Source organism: Brienomyrus brachyistius, chromosome 2 (genome assembly GCF_023856365.1).
Source record: "Brienomyrus brachyistius isolate T26 chromosome 2, BBRACH_0.4, whole genome shotgun sequence".
NCBI classification, from domain to species: Eukaryota; Metazoa; Chordata; class Actinopteri; order Osteoglossiformes; family Mormyridae; genus Brienomyrus; species Brienomyrus brachyistius.
Window position 1 is genome coordinate 6,285,717 of NC_064534.1, and position 23,325 is coordinate 6,309,041.

General features: G+C 44.9%; 1 protein-coding gene across 2 annotated transcripts in view; it reads left to right on the forward strand.

The window, feature by feature from the left end:
- Positions 1-23,325, forward strand: part of LOC125722100 (pikachurin) — a 41,703-nt gene that overhangs the window by 2,898 nt on the left and 15,480 nt on the right. The window contains exons 1-6 of one of the 2 annotated variants that reach the window (XM_048998289.1): positions 10,318-10,423; positions 16,651-16,760; positions 19,241-19,327; positions 19,989-20,106; positions 20,531-20,666; positions 22,344-22,510. In XM_048998289.1, coding sequence (XP_048854246.1) covers positions 10,318-10,423; positions 16,651-16,760; positions 19,241-19,327; positions 19,989-20,106; positions 20,531-20,666; positions 22,344-22,510 — 724 coding nt within the window. Of the gene's footprint in view, positions 1-10,317; positions 10,424-16,650; positions 16,761-19,240; positions 19,328-19,988; positions 20,107-20,530; positions 20,667-22,343; positions 22,511-23,325 lie in introns of those variants that run through there. The other variant, XM_048998291.1, reaches the window with a different exon arrangement.

Sequence of the window (23,325 nt, forward strand, 5' to 3'; positions counted from 1 at the left end):
GCCGACCGGCTGGTATGGCGGTAAAACTTCTTGCTGCCTTTTTTTACCGTCGCTAAATAGTAGGACAACAGACATCCGAGGCACTGGGCATCATTTGCAGATGTCAGGGAGCTTCTGTCAATTTGTGAGAGACTCCGGGAACTACTGGGAGAGGTGCAATGTCTGGATTAGATTAGATTATATTTAACAAAACTGCTAGAAACAGCTGAGGGGAAGAAGCTACATTTGAGCTTGAAGGAAGTACAACCAGAGCAGCAGTGAGTGAAAGCATAGTATGCCTGGAGTATAGTATAGTATAGTATAGTATAGTATAGTATACCATTAGTATAACAACTGGTGTGACATCAATCCATGATGATGTGGTTCTTGTAAATAAATATAGCCCCGGCCAAGTCCTCACTCTTACTAACAGTTGAAATCCATCATTAAATCCTTTCATCACCTTACTGTGTATCCAGATTTTGCTGTGATTGGTTAGCTGAGATGACCTGTCCCCTCCTTCAGCTGGTTCCTGTGGTAGGACCAATCTTTACCAGAGGGCTCCACCAGCTTCAAGGGCACGTGGACTTGTGTGCGGAATCGCAGCTAGCGATGTGCGTCTCCTAAACGCAGTGTGACTATCACCCGTCACGCCTTTTGCCCTCTGAATCATTCTAAGAAGACGCAGTAGCTTAAGCACTGTCTGCCAATCACCTCAGCCACGTCATTTACCTGAATGATCTAAAAATATATCTGCATCTCGGCCTCCACACTGACACCCGAAAAGTCACATGTCTGTTAATTGCCAGCTGTGGTTTTTGGATGTTAATACAAAGATTTCTCCTCTTAGGTAATTTAACATCAAGGACTGCATGTAGTTTCACTTTGTGTTGTTTTTAATACAGTCAAACTGAGGTTAATTGTGGCAAAGTCCAGGCAAGTTTAAGACTAAGGAGTTTCTTAAACATCAGAGCTTCTAAAGAGGCCTTTGATCATTCAGCTGGAAAGCAAACCACCTTGGAGATGCTGGGATGCTGGGAGTGGAGCTTCGAGGTGACAGGACCATTTTCAGAGCACTTCTATCCCATGAGCTTGTGGTAGCTTGCGTGCTGCGTCAAGAAACTGGGAACGGGGCCTGATGGTTAACGGATTGAATGCACTTCCCAATCACTGGGGGCCCCTAATGTAGTTTGTGTATAATTTACAGCATGCCTAAAAGAATTGGGCTGGTAACCAAATAAAATAGCATAAAATATATCATTATTTAAAAATTATCGCCCAACAGCTATGAGCAATAATCTGGTTTGTGATTTAGGGGTCCTGTTGAACCAGCTGACCAGCACTGTAAAAAAAAAAACAAACAAACGCAGGCACTGGCTGTCAGCTGGAGCCTGCTGCAGTGACGGGTGTCAGCAGTCGGTTATTACGAAGAATTGAAGGATCTGCAGCAATGTGGGTGATTGACAGTAATCTGCGCCTCTGTAACTACCTTTGAAAGGCGGTATCTGGGGTTAAAAAACAACGAAGGCTGGGGCGTGGTATCGGAGAGCGGACTAGACCCCACACTAACTGACAAGGTGCTTATCGCTTAGTATGTGCTGGAAGATACTAAGCAGGGGGATTGACTGCGGCTTCCTTTCCTAATTCTTATCCCCGGTTGTTTGTTTTGCTTCTTGAAAAGCGACTTGATTTGTTTATTCGTTTGGAGCCTTACTCAAGGGTACAACTGAAGTCGCAGTTGTTAGGCTGTAGGCAGCACTGGTGGGAGCTCATACAATGCCCTAGGCAGGCTTCCCCGCCGGCACCCCCTGTCTGAGATGATGTGAAATTAGCCCGCTAAGTCGGCGCCCCCCTCAGAACACAGCACCTTTGGCAGCCGACCCGTCGCCTAGTGGGTTGTCCGACGTCGACTTTTGGACCAGTTCCGCAAACACTGCACCGGCCGCGGTTCCCGTTTACTTTCTCATCCACTGATGTTGGAACCTAAAACAGTCTTGAATTTTCCCACCAAATCGCACTTGAACGTTCACTCAACTTAAAATACAGGGCAAGGCTAGGAGCTAAGAAAGTCTTTGTTATGAAACATAACACATTTAAAATAGATTTTAGGCCAAATTCCAGAAGAATTTAGGAGGATTTGTTTGCAGATGTAAAAATCTTTCCTTTGTTCCCATTGTCTCCACCCCAGCCCTCTAGTCTAAAGGAAGGTATTAAATGCTGTTTTTAATAAAGGATGTCCTCCTGTCTTTTTCGCCCCATGGGGGCATGATTAAGAAAAGATACTTTGTTCACCGATTTTTCCAGAACAAACAGGCTAACAGCCAACGGGTCATAATAAAAGCATCCTTGAACTTTGCCCCACACAACACAAACAAGGTTGTATCGTTATGGAGAAAATAAAACCCAAGCATGTTGTTGAGCTGGTTTAGAGTGGAATGGTGGCCTTGAACTTGGGGAACTAGGCTGTGAGAAGCTCTGAGTGTCAGGTTTGTAGTGGAGTGGTGGCCTTGTGAAGCCAAGATCTGCAAAGTTCTGCTAGTGTCCAAGGCCAGGACCTCCCGCGACTGTTAGGATGCCCTGAACGATAACTATGACACATTTACAGTAGTCGTTTGGTCATATGGTGACAATGCAGGGAAATCTGGAAGCAACCAAACCGCGCATTTTAATTATCCTGGACAGCATGCGCCCATTATCTGACCCAACTTTGTCCCAAAAAAATAAGATTGATGCAGAGCTTAACTGAGGGAGGAGGTCACTTTGGAGGACCATTAGATGACGTCTGACGTATGGGCAACAGATACGTCCGGCTTGTGGAAGTCTTATTTTGAACTATTCCTGTAGTATTGTTAACTGGGATCTGCATATCCGCATATTCACTTTCATTGCGTACTGGGTCCCCAGCTTTCATCGCGCAATACTCTGTTTTGATTTTCTGAAGACACATTTCTCTGTCTCCTCCGTGTTCCTGCTCCAGCCTTTGAGAACAATGGCAAACCCAGCATTCAATGGGCCCAGCTCTGTGCATACACATACTTGCGAGTGTGAACATGCTTGCGTTAGGTCAACCCCACCTTCGGAAGATTCTATACCTCATGCTTCTAGTTTTCCTGCCTGTAGCATCCGGCGTTCCTTGCCAGTGGAGCTTAACAGCTACTAAATCCTAGCTGGAGAAAACATGAAAGCGACTGAAGAAGGGACCATGGATTAAATACCAGCATAAGACCTTTCTATGTCCTGGGAGAAACACCAGAGGAACAGTCAGAGAGGAATAGTTTTTAGCAATCGAAGAGAGCAGAATGCAAGGTGGTCTGCAGAAGTCAAAGTCAGGGACGGGCCAGAAAATTAGGCCACAACAAAACACCAGGCAGGCAACAGATAAAGAAGCGAGAGAGGATCACATAGGTGTCAAGTCTCACATGTTACCCATGACACTCACATTTTTAGGCCATGGTACCAACTCATGGCTGTGAGAGGGACATCTCCAATGCCAATACTCGCCCCATTCGGTTATTGGCATCAGTCAAAATTCTCACATCGGTGCAGCACTATGCGTAAAGCGACTCTTTACTGTTCCCACCAAATCGTGCAGGTTTTTAATGACCCACCTCGGTTTGTTTTCAGTGTGGTTGGCTTGACTTGTGGGATAATGAACTGTGGGATCCAAAGGAAACAGCAGTGTTTTCTCACGCGGTCTCTGGGTAGAAATCCAGACTGGTGACAGTTACTAGTTTTCCCAGAATACCCTGGGATCTGGCTGGGTCCAAAAACGCCTCTATAATTGATGAACTTGTAAGTTCCAGGGCTATCGCAACCACCTGCTCGCCTGGAGATGCTGTAACTGTCTCTGTGTATAAATGTGTCACTGCGTGCGCGGTCTAATGGTCCGGACATTTTTAAAACAAATAAAATGCTATTCAATTTTTTTTTTTTTTACGTCAGTACTGGTCTTGTGTTGTGTGTTGCGATTTTTCATGCGAGTGCGAAAAATAGACGTTTAATTAAACTTTACTCCATACACGTATGACAGTTGCATATTTTCTATGTAGCATATTCATGTTTATGACATGTGAAACACTTCGTACAAAGAAACCGTACTGGAATCGCTGCTGGGAATCCTATCAGCTTACGCTCCCAGCTGGAATGACTCCTACTGTCTTAACAATAATCAGATCAGAGGATAATTGTGCAACTTCACTATGACGACATTAAAGCTGAGGCGACCATATAAAAGGTGACTGTTATTCACCTGATGGAAGCCCAGCCTGGGGATCGCTGTCCATTGGTAAGAGACAGAAATGGTCATGGGGTGATGGGTGAGGTGGTGACAAGCTGGCTCTGCCTGCCTGCTTCATTGTTTGTGACTTTATGGCGGTCTTTAAGTCATTAAAGCTTACATTATCAGCACGCCGCTGAGTTATAGCATCCATTAATAACTCCGGAAATTCCAGCGTCAAAAACACTGACAACAATCATCCCCTGATGTGGCTTAACAGTCCCTGATGCTAACAGGATGTGAGGCTTTTGGATCCGTTTTAGCCATTAAAAACTCATAGGGCCACCATTGGAAAAGTGGGTGTAAACAGGCCTCATACTCTGTGGTCATTACATGACCATTCAGAGCAATCATGAAATTTAATGACTGCCATGAAATGGATGCCCATGCTAACAGACATTGTGGCATGAAGGGACCCTTTCGTCAAGACAGAAACCCATCTGGATGTAGGCAAAAGGGTGGAAGATGATTGATTAGATCATATTTGATTATCCATTGCTTGGGGGTCCAGGTTTGTGCTCCTTACACCAGGTTATGTGTCTTTGTGCTCCGGAAATGGTTTCCAAACTTTAGCATGTGCTCCACCTTTTTACCTGTCATGCCGTTTTTTTGAGATAGGTGCTGTATGTGCCGGTATCATGTTTGATGTGATCACCTCATGTTGCTCTGAAAACTCACAAGTCAAAGTGCTGATCGTGAGGCCTCATTTACATTTGGCGCTAATGCTATCTGGCGTTCCAGCTAAAATTACTCATCAACATGTAGTTTTGTTTAGAACAGAGATTTACGAAAAATTTTAGTTTATATGTTTGTTTTTTATTGGCATCACTCCAGTGTAGCTTCAGAAATAATGGTTGTTTATTCTGTTGTTATTTTATTATTATTATTATTTTATTGTTGTTATTGTTATATATATGTTATACAACCTTGACAGGATATGCTGTGAGAGGATGGATGGATGAATGGATAGATGGATGGATCCGTGTAATTATTTAGGGTCGTAATTATTTGGGTCTTACAGTTTAGCCATTTATACCGTATATACAGATGGTCTTGGACTGTAAACTCACACAAGTTCTGTAAGTACCAGAGGGTACTTAATTAGAGCTTTTAATTAATCTTTTCTCCTGTCATCTGTTGTCCGTCTCAGACAGACATGTGCAGGGTATCAGGAAGTGCAGTTATATCAGGCTAGGAAGCTGCTTTTCGGACATGCATGCCGCGCTTGTGTGGAAAGCTCTGCCATAAAGCACTCTGAGCAAAATAACTCTGATTCAACCCCATTCTCAGCATTTTTGTGTAGGTGTTTTTTTGCATAATTACAATGTAGAATATAGCAAATAAACATAGGAGACTTTTAGAATGAATAGTATTGCCATGTTGAAAAAACTGCTGAATTATGTTTAATTCAATACATATTCTGTAATTTACCTTCTTTCTGTTCTAATTGTGTACAACAGCGAGTATCTATGGTGCCCCCTAGTGGTGGGGAAAAACAGTTTGAATTGTTCCTCTTGAAGATCAGGGCTTAGACCCACAGCTGTAACACTTACAAATTCCACAGATCACGCGGCGTGGCAGATAAAGGATTTCAGACTGAACAGTTTCAGGGTTCTGCTCTGGCATTGCTAAGTGCCATACGTACCCCGCATTGAGAAAATGTGTAAAAAAAAAAGGGAGTTATAAGCTGTGTAATTCAGAATCGCAGTGTCATGTTGTGAGAGGACTAGGGGCTGCTCCCGGGGGCTCTGTCAGACCACTGAGAGGCAGACTTCGTGGCTACATGGCTCTGTTGTCTGTGGCTGAATCCGTGCTTTGAATGTAAGTGTGAAGCTGTCGGGGACGCCCTGCGCACCAAAGCACATCTGGTTTTGTCGAGTGGCGGCGGCATGGAGTTCATACGCAGAGATGCTTTATATCGCCTCTTGCTAGCCGCCTCTGATTCGACTTGTATGAGACCTTCTTTTTGCCCAGAATCTACGATGGTTGAGTAACTCTAAAGAGTCATTTGGCTGTTACTGGTATCATGTTTTCCTCATAAAACTCATTTTTATATATGTAGAAAAATGTTTTCAGGACTCAAAGGAACTTCGTGGAAAATAAATAAATCACAGATGTACTCTGGCCTGTTACAGGCTTTACAGAAAGCAGCTTCAGGTGCTCCAGCGAAACCTCTAAGTCCACTGCACCTCTACACAGAATGAAGGTGATTTAATAATCTGCCACTTGCCCTCTCCCCCTGGTTGTAGCTCTGTTGTGACCAGAAAGCCACAACACAATATACGAGGCCCGGGGAAAAGGCGAGGTATTGCGCTTGGAAATTGCTTGGTTAGGAACTGGTGCATTTCTTCCTGCAACCATTAGGTGGCAGTAATGGTCAAAATATGGGGAAAACCTCACCCTTCTCGAGCTTCATTTGAAGGCAAACGAAATACAAGTCCGTGTGATAATACACTTTTAAACATCTATGGCTTTGAAAAGTTCCTGGACTTTTCATCCTTCTTTGCTGTATAAATGGGATAGCTTGTTAATGATGGTTTGCTAGGATGTACAGTACGGCATATTCTACAATAGATCGTTGCTATCAGCAGTTCGAGATCATCGGAGTTCTATTTGTGTTCCATTCTGGGTGTTAAACATAAGTGGAGAGAGTTTGTTGTTAACCGAAGGAGCTGGATTTCCTTACGAACGTGTTTCCCTGCCTGCGATAAGAACATTATACATTAACTAGGCCATCCGCTTTCCTGGCAGGTACATGCGACCCTTTTGCATTGTGACTCTCCCCATCCTCGTTTCCATATTTCGCAGGGTCGGCATAAGAAATTAAATGGGATTTTTGGGGGAGTTTTGCGAAAGCCACAGACAAACACACAAAAAGTTTAGTAACTCGTAAAGACATCAAATATATTATAGTGCCAAGCGTATTTACGGCACTAGTCCCGTGATATTTCGCAGTGATCTTTTCCTAGATCGCAGAGGGTCTGCGCCCCCCCTCCGCAATGTGGAAGAGTCTGCTGCAGCCCAGTTTATACGAGCTACTGAGACACTGCGTCTGCTCTGGAAAAATGCATAGATCCCTATCACATTTACAGCAGTTTTTCTGAATTTGCATACAAAACAGTTGTTTAAAATGCAGTCATTGTACATAAACAGAGGTCATGTTTGCTTTTAGTCCGCATTCTTGCATGTAAAGAACTTTTTTTTGTATTGTACAAAACATACACTGTTTAATGTCACTGTGCACGATTTAAATTAAATGAATGCGTTTCCCTTTTGCATGAACGTCCTACTGCTGCAGATTTAATTATCTAAAGGTCTGGACCATGCACCTCTCTGCACAGCATTTCATGGCTCTATGGACGCTGTCACCACAGCCCGAGTGTTTCCAGAATAAGGGACTGCCGATGTTCTCCTGGATGGCCTGGGGCTGATTCCCCCCCCCCCCCCCCCCCCCAGAAAACGCGACAGGAATGCCGAGGAAGCATTTCGTCTGCGGCACGTCGGGATGTTGGGTTACGGGGTGCAAACCCGCTATAGCACCCTCCGGTCGTCATCTTGACAGGTCCGCCCGGCACCCTCCTCGGGGTCGAATTTCACAGTCTGGACTGTTTTTGCACTTGGACCTTCCCCCGCTCATCGACCCCGATCGCTGCTTAGCGCCTGACACTCGCATGCCCTGAACATACTCAAGGCCCATAATCTCCCCTTTGGGAGCCAGCCTGCGGGTTGAGAGATTAAGGCGTAATCTTCCGAGGCGGCAACTGGGATTTGATCGGCTCGTCTCCCTAACGAGCCGAGTAATTACAGACACCCGGTGCACACTTCATCCACAAAGACCCCTTTCTAGATTGCTTCCCTACAAATTTCATGGGTACAACTTTTGGGGAAGGGAAAACCGCTTTGGGGAGTTTAACTTTAATGAGTAGTGACCCTCTCTGGTTAACAAGAATACACAAAGTAAATGTTAAACCCTGTGTAAAGTTATTACGGTTTCTGTAAGTTATACTGATGCGATGACTTGTGGTTCACTTGGTATCACATTCACGTGAAACTTAATTCAGTATCAGTAACAGTATACATAGTCTTGGTGAGCGCTTTACTGGCCATGTAGTTGATTTTGCTCTGAATTCCACGTGCAGGATTAACTCATTTAGTATGCAATCGGACCGTGAAAGCACGAGGAAGGTGCTTTGTCATAATAAACTGTTCCTCTTTCTTGGAATCGGTGTGTAAACGGCTGCTGTTGTGTAATTTTGGGGACAAGTGTGTAACTGAAGGAGCTTCTTCTAAGTGACATTATAGCCTTCATGCCCTGAGGCTGATCACCCGAATCATCAGCGGTGGTCAAGGCTGATGGTGCCACTTCGAAAAGCACGTCCTGAAATGGCGCATTCACATACAGGGCTGATTTGTTGACAGCACAATATGGGAAGGTTGAGGAATAACTGATTTACCATTAATGTCCCGGGTGCCTTTCATCAATGTTACGCTTATTTTGTCAGCACCCACCCCTACCGCAACCCTTCGCTATCTAGCATGAAAGATAACAGCCAACATTTTAACTGGCTCCCAAAAATGTCTTAGTACGTAAATACGTAGGCTACTTATAAATTTGCCACAGCTGGAAATAAACTGACAGCAAACACAATCATTCTCCTTTACCATATTTGAACAGTACAGGTGGGCGTCCGTGTCCACATGCTTTTCACGGTGAAATATGGTAATTTAACAGGTTAGAAAGAGTATTCATGAGTTTAATGCATAAGGGTTTCCGAAGAAGATATGTGATCGTCAGCGGGGCAAGGTGTGTGTGCACATGTGTGTGTGTTTAGGCAAACCGGGGCGCTGGCGTTGTTTGCACGGAACTCAAGCATTTAATTAAAGCGTTACAGTGCAAACCGAATATAATCTTCGTATAAATAATTGCCCCAGCAGCAAGCGAACAGCTAAGAAATGCAACCAGCCGAAACTGTTAAGAGCTATTCAATTTCTTTAGATAAAAGAATCGACTTAGCAACCTAGTATGGTAATAGTAATAGCAAAAAAAAATACTATTAATTTCCATTTAATTGTGGAATTCTATAAATAGTTCACTTTCAACACCCTCAGCTTGCATCAGAAGCGAATAAAAGCAAGTTATTTATTTATTTGACTAGCGGACAAAGGAAAAGATTTCACACCTCAAATTGAAATGTAACAGTAAAACATCAGTAATAAACAGCAATTTGTTGATATTAAGCGTTAATGATCAATTTAAATCATGCCATTTCCTCCAAGTTTGTCTCTGACATTTTCAGACTCAGTTTTTTTTTTTTTAAAGAATGAATTAGGCTAATTAATGAATTTAAAAACCTCTGCTATTATCGCTTAACATAAGGCACGCGGGAGACTCGGCTGACCCCTAAATCCTCACGTTATTTTGTGGTAGTTGGGGGGGGGCGGTCATAAATCCGTATTACCTCCTTGTTTAAATGATAAATAGTCGAATTAACAGTTAATAGAGAATAATTAATTTTCTGATCCTATTACGATTGCCATGTATTCTGGTATTCACTCACAAAATGCAACCATCGCCCCAATTTCTTTGCAGCCCTTCTAGTCTGTATTTGTAGATTTAACCGTTTAATGTCTGGGACTGAAGGTGGGACTCCATCTGGGCGGATTAGACTCGCTTTATCTTCTTATGCCCAAATGGCTCCGTGCTCCTTCTTTCTTCTCAGTGTCATTTAAACAGTGTGTGTACCTCTCACATCGCCCCTATTCCTCCTCATTTTTCTTAAGAGGGCTCTCTTTCTGTGCCTTTCTACTTTTTCTTTTCTCCCTCCCGGACTTCGTCCCAATCTCGCTTTGTCTGACTGGCTTTTCAGATGTTTTTAATCCAGCGGGGTGTCAGATCTCTGCCCCTTTATGAGAATATATCGCCGGGCTCCCTGTGCACCCATCAAGACCGCGTTCATAAACTCCGCCACAATTAATATTGCGTCACATCATATGCTATACTTCTCTTTGTTATATATTTTTCTGGACAGCTTGACATTTTACAACTTAATGTGGGAAAGACCATGGAGTTTTCTAGCAACAAGCGCGGTGCCGTATTTATTTCGCTTATTCTAATTACTATGGTGGGAATTATTCTGTGCGCGCGGAGGTCCAGCCTCAGAAAATCAGGTAAGTCGTTGGACCTTATGTCTTATTATTTCTGCGAGACGAAACCCCGCCATCATAAGCACATTTACAATTTAACATCTTTGTTACCGATGTAATAATGAGTATACTGATGCGTGACACTTTCACAGCGTACGTTTAATTTAAAGAGGAGGAAGTAAGTGGTTAGATTATTACACCGCGAACAGCACAGGTGAGACTCCTGCATACGGAATATATAAATATAAAAGATGGCTGTGGGAATTTACGCCGTCGGGCGGAGCGCCGGGCGGTGCAGCCGCTCTCCGGACACCGCCTATAGAAACTGACGAGAAGCTTAATGAAATAGCCTAATAAAGACAATTATAAATTAAAGTTTCTTAAACTATCCTATAAGACGCATATGATGCATTTAACACTTGGTTTGTGTGTAACGGTAATTAATATAATTATTATTTTCAACAAAATATCTGGGAAAGAAGAGAGTGGAACTTAATGTAGCTTGTATGCTACATACATTTTCAAATCACTTAGTTAATAAACAACATTGTTGCGGTCGAAGAACAAATTACATTCATGACGAGTTTATGTTTTTAGAAAATATGACTCAATTAACTCCGACTTGTGCAAATGCTACTCATCAATAACGCGAGGTCATGTTCAGAACGCCTTATATGAATCATATGTGTGTTTTTGATTAAAAAAGAACTTTATTATGTTTTTGTCCTCACAGTGAAGTATTATGGGTAATTAAATTGAGCGCGCATCCCCTGGGTTCTGATATGTGACATATCATATGTCTATGTACAAATGTCGCTTCCCAGACCTGATTCTGATCGTTTTCATAACCATACTCCCCCTTTCGACTAGTGGTTGTCCACCGTTGCTGGTAGCAGCGGAACTATTGAACGTAATATTTGGTTTCCCACCATATAAATGTTAAGTGCTTTTAAATGTCAACTTCAAGGCTCTAATTGGCGCGGCTAGATTAAAGGTCAGGCATATAATTGTCACTGGTAGATTAAATAGACTTAATAGTGTATTATATATTGCCATTTAGTGTAACATGATTCATGGATGTTGGTTTCCTGTGAATATGCCAATATATCCCCCTCCCCCTTAGGTATGTAATTTAACCTCAGTGCAAGTGTGGGGTGGGGGGCGGGGGGGGAGGGTAGACTCCCGCAAACGCATATATACTTTACAGCAGTGCCAGTGCGTTGCTATGCTAGCTTGCACTTCCTCCTACTCAAATGCCCCTTGCTGGCGCAGCTGTATTCTTGGTTTTCTTTAAGCCCCCCCCTGCACAAACTGTTGTCCTTAAAAATAACATATCATCTTCAGTTTCTGCACCTGGTCTCACAGGGAGAAGTTAATTCAGGACCATAGAGCCTAGGGCATAATTGCGGGACATAAACTCGAGACATAAGCTGGGGGCATAAGCGCGGGGCATAAACTCGGGACATAAGCTGGGGGCATAAGCTGGGGGCAAAAACTCGGGACATAAGCTGGGGGCATAAACTCGGGACATAAACTCGGGGCGTAAGCTGGGGGTATAAACTCGGGACATAAGCTGGGGGCATAAACTCAGGACATAAGCTGGGGGCATAAACTTGGGACATAAGCTGGGGGCATAAGCATGGAACATAAGCTCAGGACATAAGCTGGGGGCATAATCACGGGACATAAACTCAGGACATAAGCTGGGGGCATAAACTCAGGACATAAGCTGGGGGCATAAGCTGGGGGCATAAGCACGGGACATAAGCTCAGGACATAAGCTGGGGGCATAATCACGGGACATAAACTCAGGACATAAGCTGGGGGCATAAACTCGGGCCATAAACTCGAGACATAAGCTGGGGGCATAAGCGCGGGGCATAAACTCGGGACATAAGCTGGGGGCATAAACTTGGGACATAAACTGGGGGCATAAGCACGGGACATAAGCTCAGGATATAAGCACGGGACATAAACTCAGGACATAAGCTGGGGGCATAAGCACGGAACATAAGCTCAGGACATAAGCTGGGGGCATAATCACGGGACATAAACTCAGGACATAAGCTGGGGGCATAAACTCAGGACATATGCACGGGACATAAACTCAGGACATAAGCTGGGGGCATAAGCACGGAACATAAGCTCAGGACATAAGCTCAGGACATAAGCACGGGACATAAACTCAGGACATAAGCTGGGGGCATAAGCACGGGACATAAGCTCAGGACATAAGCTCAGGACATAAGCACGGGACATAAACTCAGGACATAAGCTGGGGGCATAAGCATGGGACATAAGCTCAGGACATAAGCTCAGGACATAAGCGCGGGACATAAACTCAGGACATAAGCTGGGGGCATAAGCACTGAACATAAACTCGGGACATAAGCTGGGGGCATAAGCACGGGACATAAGCTCAGGACATAAGCACGGGACATAAACTCAGGACATAAGCTGGGGGCATAAGCACTGAACATAAACTCGGGACATAAGCTGGGGGCATAATCGCAGGGCATACACTTGGAACATAAGCTTGGGGCATAATCACAGGGCATAAACTCGGGACATAAGCTGGGGGCATAAGCTTGGGGCATAAGCACGGGCCATAAACTCGGTACATAAACTGGGGGCATAAGCACGGGACATAAGCTCAGGACATAAACTGGGGGCATAAGCACGGGACATAAGCTCAGGACATAAGCTGGGGGCATAAGCGCTGGGCATAAACTCGGTACATAAACTGGGGGCATAAGCACAGGGCATAAACTCGGTACATAAACTGGGGGCATAAGCACGGGGCATAAACTCGGTACATAAGCTCGGGACATAAGCGCGGGGCATAAACTTGGAACATAAGCTGGGGGCATAAGCGTAGGGCATAATCGCAGGGCATAAGTTGGGGGCATAAGCTCAGGATATAAGATGGGGGCATAAGCGTGGGGCATAAACTCGGGACATAAGATGGGGGCATAAGTGCGGGGCATAATCGCAGGGCATAAACTGGGGGCATAAGCTCAGGATATAAAATGGGGGCATAAGCTGGGGGCATAATCACGAGGCATAAGCTGGGGGCATAATCGCAGAGCATAAACTCGGGACATAAGCACGCCCACTGCAGTTTGTCCACATCTATCCCCATTGTTTTTGCATTAGTGAGAGAATCCAGGGTAGGGGGGCAAAGCGGCCCTCCCTGCTTTAGTTACAATAAATCCAGAGATATCGGGGGGGGGGGGGGGGTGCAGCTTGCTGTGGGGAGGGGGGCACCTGGATGAAGCTTGCAGAGGGTGCCTAGCGAGAAGGACACCAGCGATTTGCTAAGTAGGCTCCTCCGCAGAAGCCCTAGGTAGCCGCCTGTGTTGCTTATTTAGCTGATTGGCCCTGCAGTTCAGTCATGTATTTGGACCCGCGCTCTGTCTAGGTTCGGTTCTGATATTTGGGATCTGAGGAGCCTGAGTGTTCTGACCCCCACGTTCTGGCTGATGCTCCACCTTGCTAGAGGTGATTATTCACGGTGGCCTCTGCGGACTTACGGGATTCCGTTTGACTGCCTTTACAGCGAGATCACGGAAAGATTCTCGGCTGCTTTCCAGTATTTCCGAGAGCTTTGATTTGAAAGGAACCAGAGGCACAAATCAACAAATTTTTAATTCATCTCTCCATCATATCCACTAAGGTGCCCTTTGGTTTAATTTTGCTGGACTGGCGTGTATTTTTTTCTTTGTGTCTGTTGCTAGCGATTGTTACTTGAGCTCACTCTAAGGAGAGTAAAACCTGGCTGCTGGAGGACATGGTACAGACCGGTTGTGAGGCTGGACAGAGGGCCGGGCACTTTTAATGGTCCGTGTCCCTGGTCATGGTCCTGCTTGTTTGCTGACCAGGGTGTCAAGCCGTAGGGGATGAACACACCTGCTGACCGCACACCTGAAAAGGCAGCCACTACCCCCTACCCCTGTACCCCTGTACCCCCACCACAGAGGTCGCCACACTTGGCTGGAGAGAACATCACTGTCTGTCTGGTACCGGGCAGCAGGAGGGGTGGGGATTAAGGAGGGGGAGGTCCAGGTGCAGCAAGGGGAGATGAAATTGGAGCATGGGCCACAGAACGCACCTGAACAGGAGGGATGTGGGGGCATAAAGGCATGCCCATTTGACTGTTTACTTTTGGAAAACTCAGATATAATCTTCTCCCTCTTCATTTTTCCCCTAAATTTCCAAAGTCTGCAAAGTTTGCATTGCCTTAAATCTAATTTTTTGTTTTAAGAAACAGATATATGTCAGGGTCTTATTAATAAAGTGTTATCAGTTGGCAACTGGTTAAAGATGCTCTGAAATTAAACAGACATGCCATTTGTTTTCTGGAATTTCGGAATTGCCTGCTTCTCGCTTTTATGGTTTAAATGACCTTACGCAGTGTCGCTTTTAAATTACTGCCACTTGGCTGGTATGTTATAGTGATGGACAAGATGAGGCTTTGTGAACCATTTGATGTATTTTATGTCTCCACTAGATGGTGCTCTTCGTTTGTTTTTTTTTTTGGGGGGGGCTGTTTTTTTATCCTTTTTTGTACCGAGAGCTCCATCTAGTGGGGTCAAAAAATACAGCAAATGGTTCATGAAAGTGTCATTTTGTCCATCACTACTGTTTTCCCTTATTAAAAGAGGTAGAAATTAATGTAATCTGTATATTATAAATATGTTTACAAGACAGGGAAGATAAACAACAGTCCCAGAAGTAGCTAAAATTTATCTTCGCTTTATGGATTATGTTTGAAATATGTCCTAGTTATTCTAGAATTTAGGGTTAGCTTCTTATTCTAAGTGGGCACTTGACAGCAGTATCAGGTGGTTAAACCTTGAGGTAGTGGCCACTTGCAGCAGGGCTGGTGAGTCTCTGGCTGTCCTCCTCCACTGCCTACCTCATACCACTCCACCGCTGTCATACATTTTTCATTTCTTAGTGGCATTGGCCACAGATGGGAAGAGAGAAGGATGGAAAGAGAGAGGAAGATGGAGACAGGGTGGGCTCGGATGTGACTCACACATCACCGACCATGTCTAGCAAGCTGAAGTCCCATGAGCTCCCAGTTCCATTAACTCTTATTATCCATAATCCATTTAATCAAAAATGCAAACAGAAATCAGTGCTGGACTTAGGTTTACAGTCAGGATGTTTGGCAGTTGTAAGACGTCACGTGACACTGAGATGGAGCCCCGTGGATTTACATTAACATCTCTGATTATGGAAGCTGAGCCGCATGTATTGATTTATTCACGTCTTATCCCTTTTTAGCTTTCCTCGATGCATGCTCTTTCTCTGCATCGCAGCAGGATTTATTAAATAGCTTTTACACAACGATTTATTAGAACAGTGTTTCCCAGCCTGGTCCTTGGGGACCCGTAGCCGGTCCACATTTTTGTTCCCTCCCAGCTCCCTGCCAAACAGTCCACATTTTTGCTCCCTACCAGCTCCCTGTTAGACAGTTCACATTTTTGCTCCCTGCCATCTCCCTGTTAAACAGTCCACATTTTTGCTCCCTCCCAGCTCTCTACCAGACTGTCCACATTTTTGCTCCTTCCTAGCTCCCTGTCAGACAGTCCACATTTTTGCTCCCTCCAAGCTCTCGGCCAGGCAGTCCACATGTTTTTCTCCTTCCCAGCTCCCCGCCAGACAATCTACATTTTTGCATGGAGTAAAAACATGGATTGTCTGGGGGTCCCCCAGGGCCGGGTTGGAAAATACTGTATTAGAGCTTTTCAGCCATTTTCCTGGTCGACATTGATGTCAGGAGTGAGCATTTGAAACAGGAAAGTGTCCGGATTTTCACAACTGCGGCACGTGACGGGGATGAAACACGGAAAGTTCAGTATAGACCTCTGGAGGCTACAACTCCGGAACGGAGAGTTCCACTGTGTCCCAGCTGCCTCAGTCTGCTTGATATGAGGTCCAATTGCTAGGCGGGTTTTATGTATAAAGGTCTTTAGTTTTTCATTTGAGATTTTGTGTTTTTATGAGTTCAGGAACAGTAAAGACACCGTATTCACTGCTGGAGCCCCGTCAAGACAATACATTAAGTTTATTGCAGTCTTGAAACAGCATGCTCATGATGTCAGCTCTGTACAGAGGGTGAACCCAGAACTGCTTTTAAAAATGTTTTATAAAAGCTGATGTGTGTCACTCAGGCCACTTGAGTGGCTCACCTGGTTGTGATGTCATCAGTGCGTGACGTGTGTCGCACCTTGCTGTAACAGAGCGCTTCAGCCCCCCCTCACATGTTCGGCTGGACGCGGTGAACTGCACGGCCATCAGAGTGAGATGGAGGTCGCCACGACGACACCTCGGCGTCATCACCGGGTACAAGGTACAGCCACCTCCCCGGCTCAACCCACACCTTGTGCCATGTGACGTGTTTACAAACTCTGTGGATAATCAGATGTTTTTTTTTTCCATAGACATGTTACTAAATTTACATTTATGTTATTTACCAGACGGCTGGTCCAAAGTGATGCACAAATGAAACAAATAGAACACTTCAAACACATGGCTGTAGTGAAGTGTAGTATTATACTATTATACTACTTATAAGTGTAGTATTATAGTATTATAGTGAAAATGTAGTATTATACTCTTACTCATGTATTAATTAACCACAAACAAAGTCTTAGTTACATACTGATCTCATGTTAATTCATCATTAATGAATCGTGTTTTACCTCAAGCAGTTAATATATTTGTTACTATATCTGTTAATTTTGTAAACCTTTGTGAGCTACTGCAAGAACAAGTCATGAGTAACAATAAAATAAAATAATAAAATGCTGATCTCATGTTTGTACATCATTAATGAATCGTGACGCATCTTTTATCTCAAGCAGCGGCTATTTTTGTTCCTGATCTTCGTGGCAATCTGAGTAGTAACTGAATTATTACTAAGTATTTAAGTATTCGTCAAGTAAAGTGTCACCAATTCGACTGGGCATAAGGGAAGCTGGTCTGAGCTTCCAATCAATGATCAGGTACAAGTGTAGCAGCGTTGGAGCAGGAGCTAAAGAACAGCAACATATAGCAAAGTAAGAGCCTAATGAGACTGCTGTTCAAGTCAGCAGGAAGTGGAAGACCAGCCAGGGCATTCGTGGAACATGCAATGGAACAGATGGGTATTCAGGAGTGTCACCGTAATATCTATGTTGTATCTAAAGCTTCAGCATGTTGTGGGTTTTAAGCTTAGTTTTCCTTGGCTCAACATCTGCCGTCCCCCATTCAGCAAGAATGATGTGTGTGTGCTGGAGAGAAAACAGTCATATCTGAAACCTGACTTAGGACTTGGTCTTTATCCTTGCTGCTGTCATGTGTCAAGACTGGTATAGGTCGGAAAAGTCTTGCTGGATGAGAACTTTCTTTGCTTCCAGACCACACGGCGTTCACACGCAGCACACTGTGCACCGGGGACTAGCTGCATTGACTTGTGGGCAGCATCCGAACAGCTCAGATGAGCGAAGCGGGAAAATGTTTCTGTTGCCATTTACCAGAAGGGATAACTGTCTTGTACGGAGACTCCCTGATGGATGTCTGTAAGAGAACTGCCCCCGAACTATGAATATCAATGCTTCAGCAATGAGGGCAAGGCTGGGATTTTTCTGGCATGGATCCATTTGCCACTGAAAGCGCGCATGTGGCTCCACCCACCAGCCCCAAATCCTTTTCTTACATATGCATAACTAATGGCTCTCAGAAGACTCAATCTCAATCAGATAAGGAAGATAAGCAGCAGAGCAGTGATTGTGCCCCTCGGAGTTGATGCATCTTGTTTTCACGCAGATTAGAATAATATCTCTGGATTTATTGTAAAACGCGTCTATGCTCACGATCTCTGTTGACATGTAGGAGTGTTCTGAGAACAGCTGGGCTGCTCCGAGTCTCACACGTCCTGATTTTGCCGAGTTCGACGTGTCCCTGGGTCTTCGAGGGAGGGGCTTGCGTTTCACTTCTTGTCTTGTTTGTTTCACATCGGTGTCTTCATTGTACGACATCACCGCACTAATTAAAGACAGTGTTTTCTGTTGAGTGGCAAGGTGCACAGATTTTTTAAGTGCCTGTTTTATTGTGTATGCCTTTCGCTAATGGACATGTCATAGATAAAAATAAGAATCTACTTATCTGCGGAAGGTGTACAGGGCAATGTAAGGCTGCATCTTTATTTCATGATGATAATGATAATAATGATAATAATAATAATGATAATAAGACTTGAGCCAACAACCTTCCGATCACCCCGCTGAGCCACACAGCGCTGGTGGTTGGAAGCCTTGAGTTTGAAAATGCGAGAAAAAACAGACCGATGTAGTGATGTCATTCCGGGGGTGGCCGGTTTTCCTCATAGGGCCAGTGTGTAGGCAGGTTTTAGGGGAAACCTGTAGGTCAGGTGTTCAAACCCAGGTGTGAGGACTCATATTCGGCCAATCAGTCCTCTAATTAGTAATCTAATTAGTAATCATAGTGAAAGCCCACATACCCGACGAGCCTTTATGGATAAGATTGGCCACCCCTGTGTCATTTGATGAAGGCTGCGATTGGTTAAAGGGTGAAACGCAAGCCCTTCCCTTGTTGACTAATGGACACGTTGACCTGAGGACTCAGTTTCCCAGCATGCCCTGGTCAGCCTGTCCTGCAGAATCTGGGTCTTCTGCTCCACTTTGTCTCAGAGTTGTGTGTTTGGAGACTTTTAAATCCATTTGGCCTGCACTGAAAATAAACAAAAAAATTATCTTAACATATGAATGAGCAGTTCAGAGCCTGATCAGTGGCCTCCCACTTCCTGTCTATGTGTTTGTGTGTCTTCAGGTCTTCTACACAGAGAGGAAGCACAATCGTGCAGCAGGACCAACAATTGCCCTGGATGTGCCTCACAATATGGGCACTGTGACCACTGTGAGTCCATTAATTGCCTGTGTGCCAGGCCCGAGGAAAGCCCGCCCTAGCATTTATCACTTAAGCCTAATTATTTCACTGCAGATAATCCTCCTTATTCATACCTCCTGGATAATGAATTCTGACAATGCCTAATCCAAGGACTGCTTTCATAATGGATACTGCAGGAGTAAATGCACAGAAAGTGTACTTATTTAGCTCTTAGAATCACCAACCATAATTGTTCCTCTTTCTCTCAGAGACAGCATTTAATGGACAGCACAATTTTATGTTATATCTGAAGATTATTACTCTGCTGAGAAGTTAGATCTGACAAAACTACATATATCAGGCCTCGAAGCTTCAAGATAGGCTCTTCTGCATTAAGAATGCTCCCTTTAAGATTAGTCTAATGTATCAGTAAAGAAATTACTATTTCGATAACACATTTTTCACAGTAAATGGCATAAGCCTATAACTTTAAATTCTTGACTGTCACATCAACTTACTGCTAGTGAGTAATGAACATTCGCTAAAAAATGTTAGTGGGTGAGCGAAACACATGACTGCGGATAATGAAAGCCGTCGTAAGGCATAACGGACAATCGGATGACTGATAGGATAATTTGCGTGTGACAGATGTACCGCCCTGGAGCCGATACCATTATCTCTCTCCCCTTAGGATGCGGTGATCGCGAACCTGCGGCCTGCCACCACATACCGGGTCAGTATCAGGGTCATCAGAAAGGAGGGAGAGGGCCGACCCAGCACAGCGAGGGATGTCAGAACTGCGTCACGAGGTGGGCGGGGCTGCCCGGAGGCTGGTATAACTGTCCCCATCTTACATCCTGTTCTACCCATAATCCTTTGCCTGTATCAGGAGTGATGTAAAGTTATGTGGCCTCTCTATAAAGGGGTTAAGCATAGAAAGATATGTGGAACAAATTTTACTGTCAGAGATGTAAAATCAGTTCATAGACAATGGAAATGAGATACCTGTTACAGCACAGATGATCAGTCCATTATTAAAAAAATTAAGAAGCTTTACCGGGTCGTACTGAGCCATAAAGAACCCAAAATTAGCAGCATGGAGGCAGCTCTTGCCTTAATGGCGGTATGTGTGTTTTTATACATGTAGTTTGGTGTAAGGAATATTTTTAATTGAGTCTGTATGTTGGTAATAGACCCTGACTCTGGTTGTGCCCATGTCTCTGTGCCTTGCAGACACCTGCAGGTCTCCTTCGCCGCCCACACAGCCCAGGGTGTCTGTCATGTCAGACACAGAGCTCGCATTGTCATGGAGACAGGGCGAGGCGGAGGGAAACTCACCAGTGCTGTACTTCCTGATGGCCTACATCAGGTGGGGCTGGGTTCTCGACCCGGGGTTTGTGCTGGATAATGTTATGTACAGTAACCCTAACTGGCTGGTCTGCAGTGGTACCTCATACCCTGGTAGTTCTGCAGGAAGTACTCACGAGGTCTTGGCTGCATGGGCTGGTGTTACTTTGTGAAGGCTTGTTCCCCTGGATTCTGTAGAATTCTTAAAGTGCCCCCCCAGCACACGTCTTCAGACACGCTGTGTCTTTGTTCAGTGTCCCATGTGCTTGAGGCACTAGCATTGGCGGTAATGGTGACGGGAGAAACCTTTCTAGGCAGGGGGTGGGGAGGTAGGCTGAGTTCGAGTGCCTGGACTTGAGGTGATAAACACTTCTTGCACACACAGCCCTCCTGGCAGACGTCTGCGACCTAGGGCGGCCATATTGAATGTACGCTATTAGGCACCGACTGGGTCCGCTGTAAAATGAGTCCCATCTAAGAAAGGTTGCTGGATCCTACTCAACACAGCAACCACCACATTTGTAGGCTGCTAGGATTTGCTATGTTTGTATGCTTTACAATTCAGGCCTAGTTTCTCATCCAGCCATTTGAAGGTGGGTCTAAAGTGCACTACATGAAAAACTATAATGGCTGCATCTCCTGAGGCTCATTGTCACATTACTCATGTTAACCAATCAGATTGTGTCTCATGGGGTCAGGGTTAGCTAGACGGTTTAAAGCTAGACCTACTCAGCAGGAGAGGATCTTTCTCTGCGCTCAGTACAGTGGGCTCTGTTTGTTCAGTTGCAGGGTTCAGACGTTTGAAGTCGCTGGACCCCTAACGCTAACAGAGCATGTTTTTCATGAGTAAACCGTGCTGACATAAATCTCAAAATGAGCCCGTTTACGAGGCAACACAATACTCCACGAGCTGTATCAGAAACGACGCCGTGAGCACTGTGAGAAGCCGTGGTTTTTATGGATGCTTTGAAAGCTGCCCCAAATGCTGCCATGAGGAACATGTTCTTGAAGGAACGCAGTCCGTGCTTAGACTGTCAGGGGACCAAACTTCGGAGCGTCGCACAAAGATGTCACAAATTATGGAGTAAGAAAAGCCCCAAGAAAGCCTAACATATTCAGCCCCTAACTCAGACTAATCCAATTATGTCCCGAATTGTTTAGAGCTTCTCTCACTCGGCCCCAAATTTGCCAGTTTGGGGAAAACTGGGTGTGGGGAGTTTGTCGTCAACCTGGGAAATACAAAAACAATCTGGTAATAGACTGTCACTGGGTAACCTGCTCAAAACATTCAAAACATCTCCTGCATTGTTTTCCATACTGTGAGGATCCAGTAATCGACGCAATGTAACCACAACAGTTGGGGTGATAGTATTAATGAGGGTCTGAGCCCTGACTTGGGGTATATTAGCACGTCTAGAACTGCTGTCCTGTGACCGAACTCCATTAACCCCACATTACTGCCTAGAACTTACTGGAAAGTTCTTCAGAGGTTAACACTGCCGTGGTGGTGGTTGGGTGAGCCCAAAGACACAACTTGGCATCATGGAGTGATGTTGAGCATGCCTGAACCGTATTCTACAATCCCATTTGTTTCAGAGCTTTGGCTCCACTTTGTCACCTGAGAGTTGAGGTCACTCTTATTTGTAAACATTGTACATTGGTTCCCGACAGCTTTGGCAAAAATATACATTTCTTTCAGGCCTGAGCTGGACTTGGAGTGGATCCATATTAGGGAGCCAGTCATCTCCAACTCTATGGTTCTGAAAGACCTGGTTCCCAACACCCAGTACCAGTTTGTGGTCCGAGCAATCAACAGGCATGGAGTGAGCCTACCCAGTGCTGTGAGCAAGCTGGTCCGGACCTTCAGTAAGTCCCCTAAGCCTCACTGTTGTGTTTGTATGCTTTGTATTCAGATGCCACATTTCTATCTTTTTCCTTGAACTCTTATTAGCTCTCTTCAGAAGGAAGTCACTCTTAACATCTGACCATTAACTTTGTCTACGCAAATGGGCACGTCATCCACCGGTAATGCAGCAGCAATTTGGTAAACACGCTGACATAAGCAGTGGGGCTAACTGTCCATGCTGAGAACAGGGAGCTGACGTTGAAAAGACTCTTGAAACCAAATCTGACTCACTGAGCTTTCAGCTGCTGCACTTCATTGCACTCAGAAATAACTTCTACTTCCTGCGGAGGTCAAAACTTTTCCTGTCCAATTTTTCTTAGGTCATGCTTCCTGTTCTTCAATATCTCTGGCTGTGTTTCCTGCTGTCCAACCTCTCTCGAGTTGCATATCCTGTTGTCCTGCCTCTCTCAGGTTGTGTTTCCTTCGGTCCTACTCCTCTTGGGTCATGTTTTCTACTGTCCAACCTCTCTCGGGTTGTTTCCTGCTGTCCAACCCCTCTTGGGTCCATGTTTTCTGTTGTCCAACATCTCTTGGGTTGTGTTTCCTGCTGGCCTACCTATCTCGGATTATGTTACATGCTGTCCAACCTCTCTCGGGTTGTTTCCTGCTGTCCAACCCCTCTTGGGTTCATGTTTTCTGCTGTCCAACATCTCTTGGGCTGTGTTTCCTGCTGCCCAGCAGCCGGCAGGTGCCTTCCTGGGCCTACCTATCTCGGATTATGTTACATGCTGTCCAACCTCTCTCGAGTTGCATATCCTGTTGTCCTGCCTCTCTC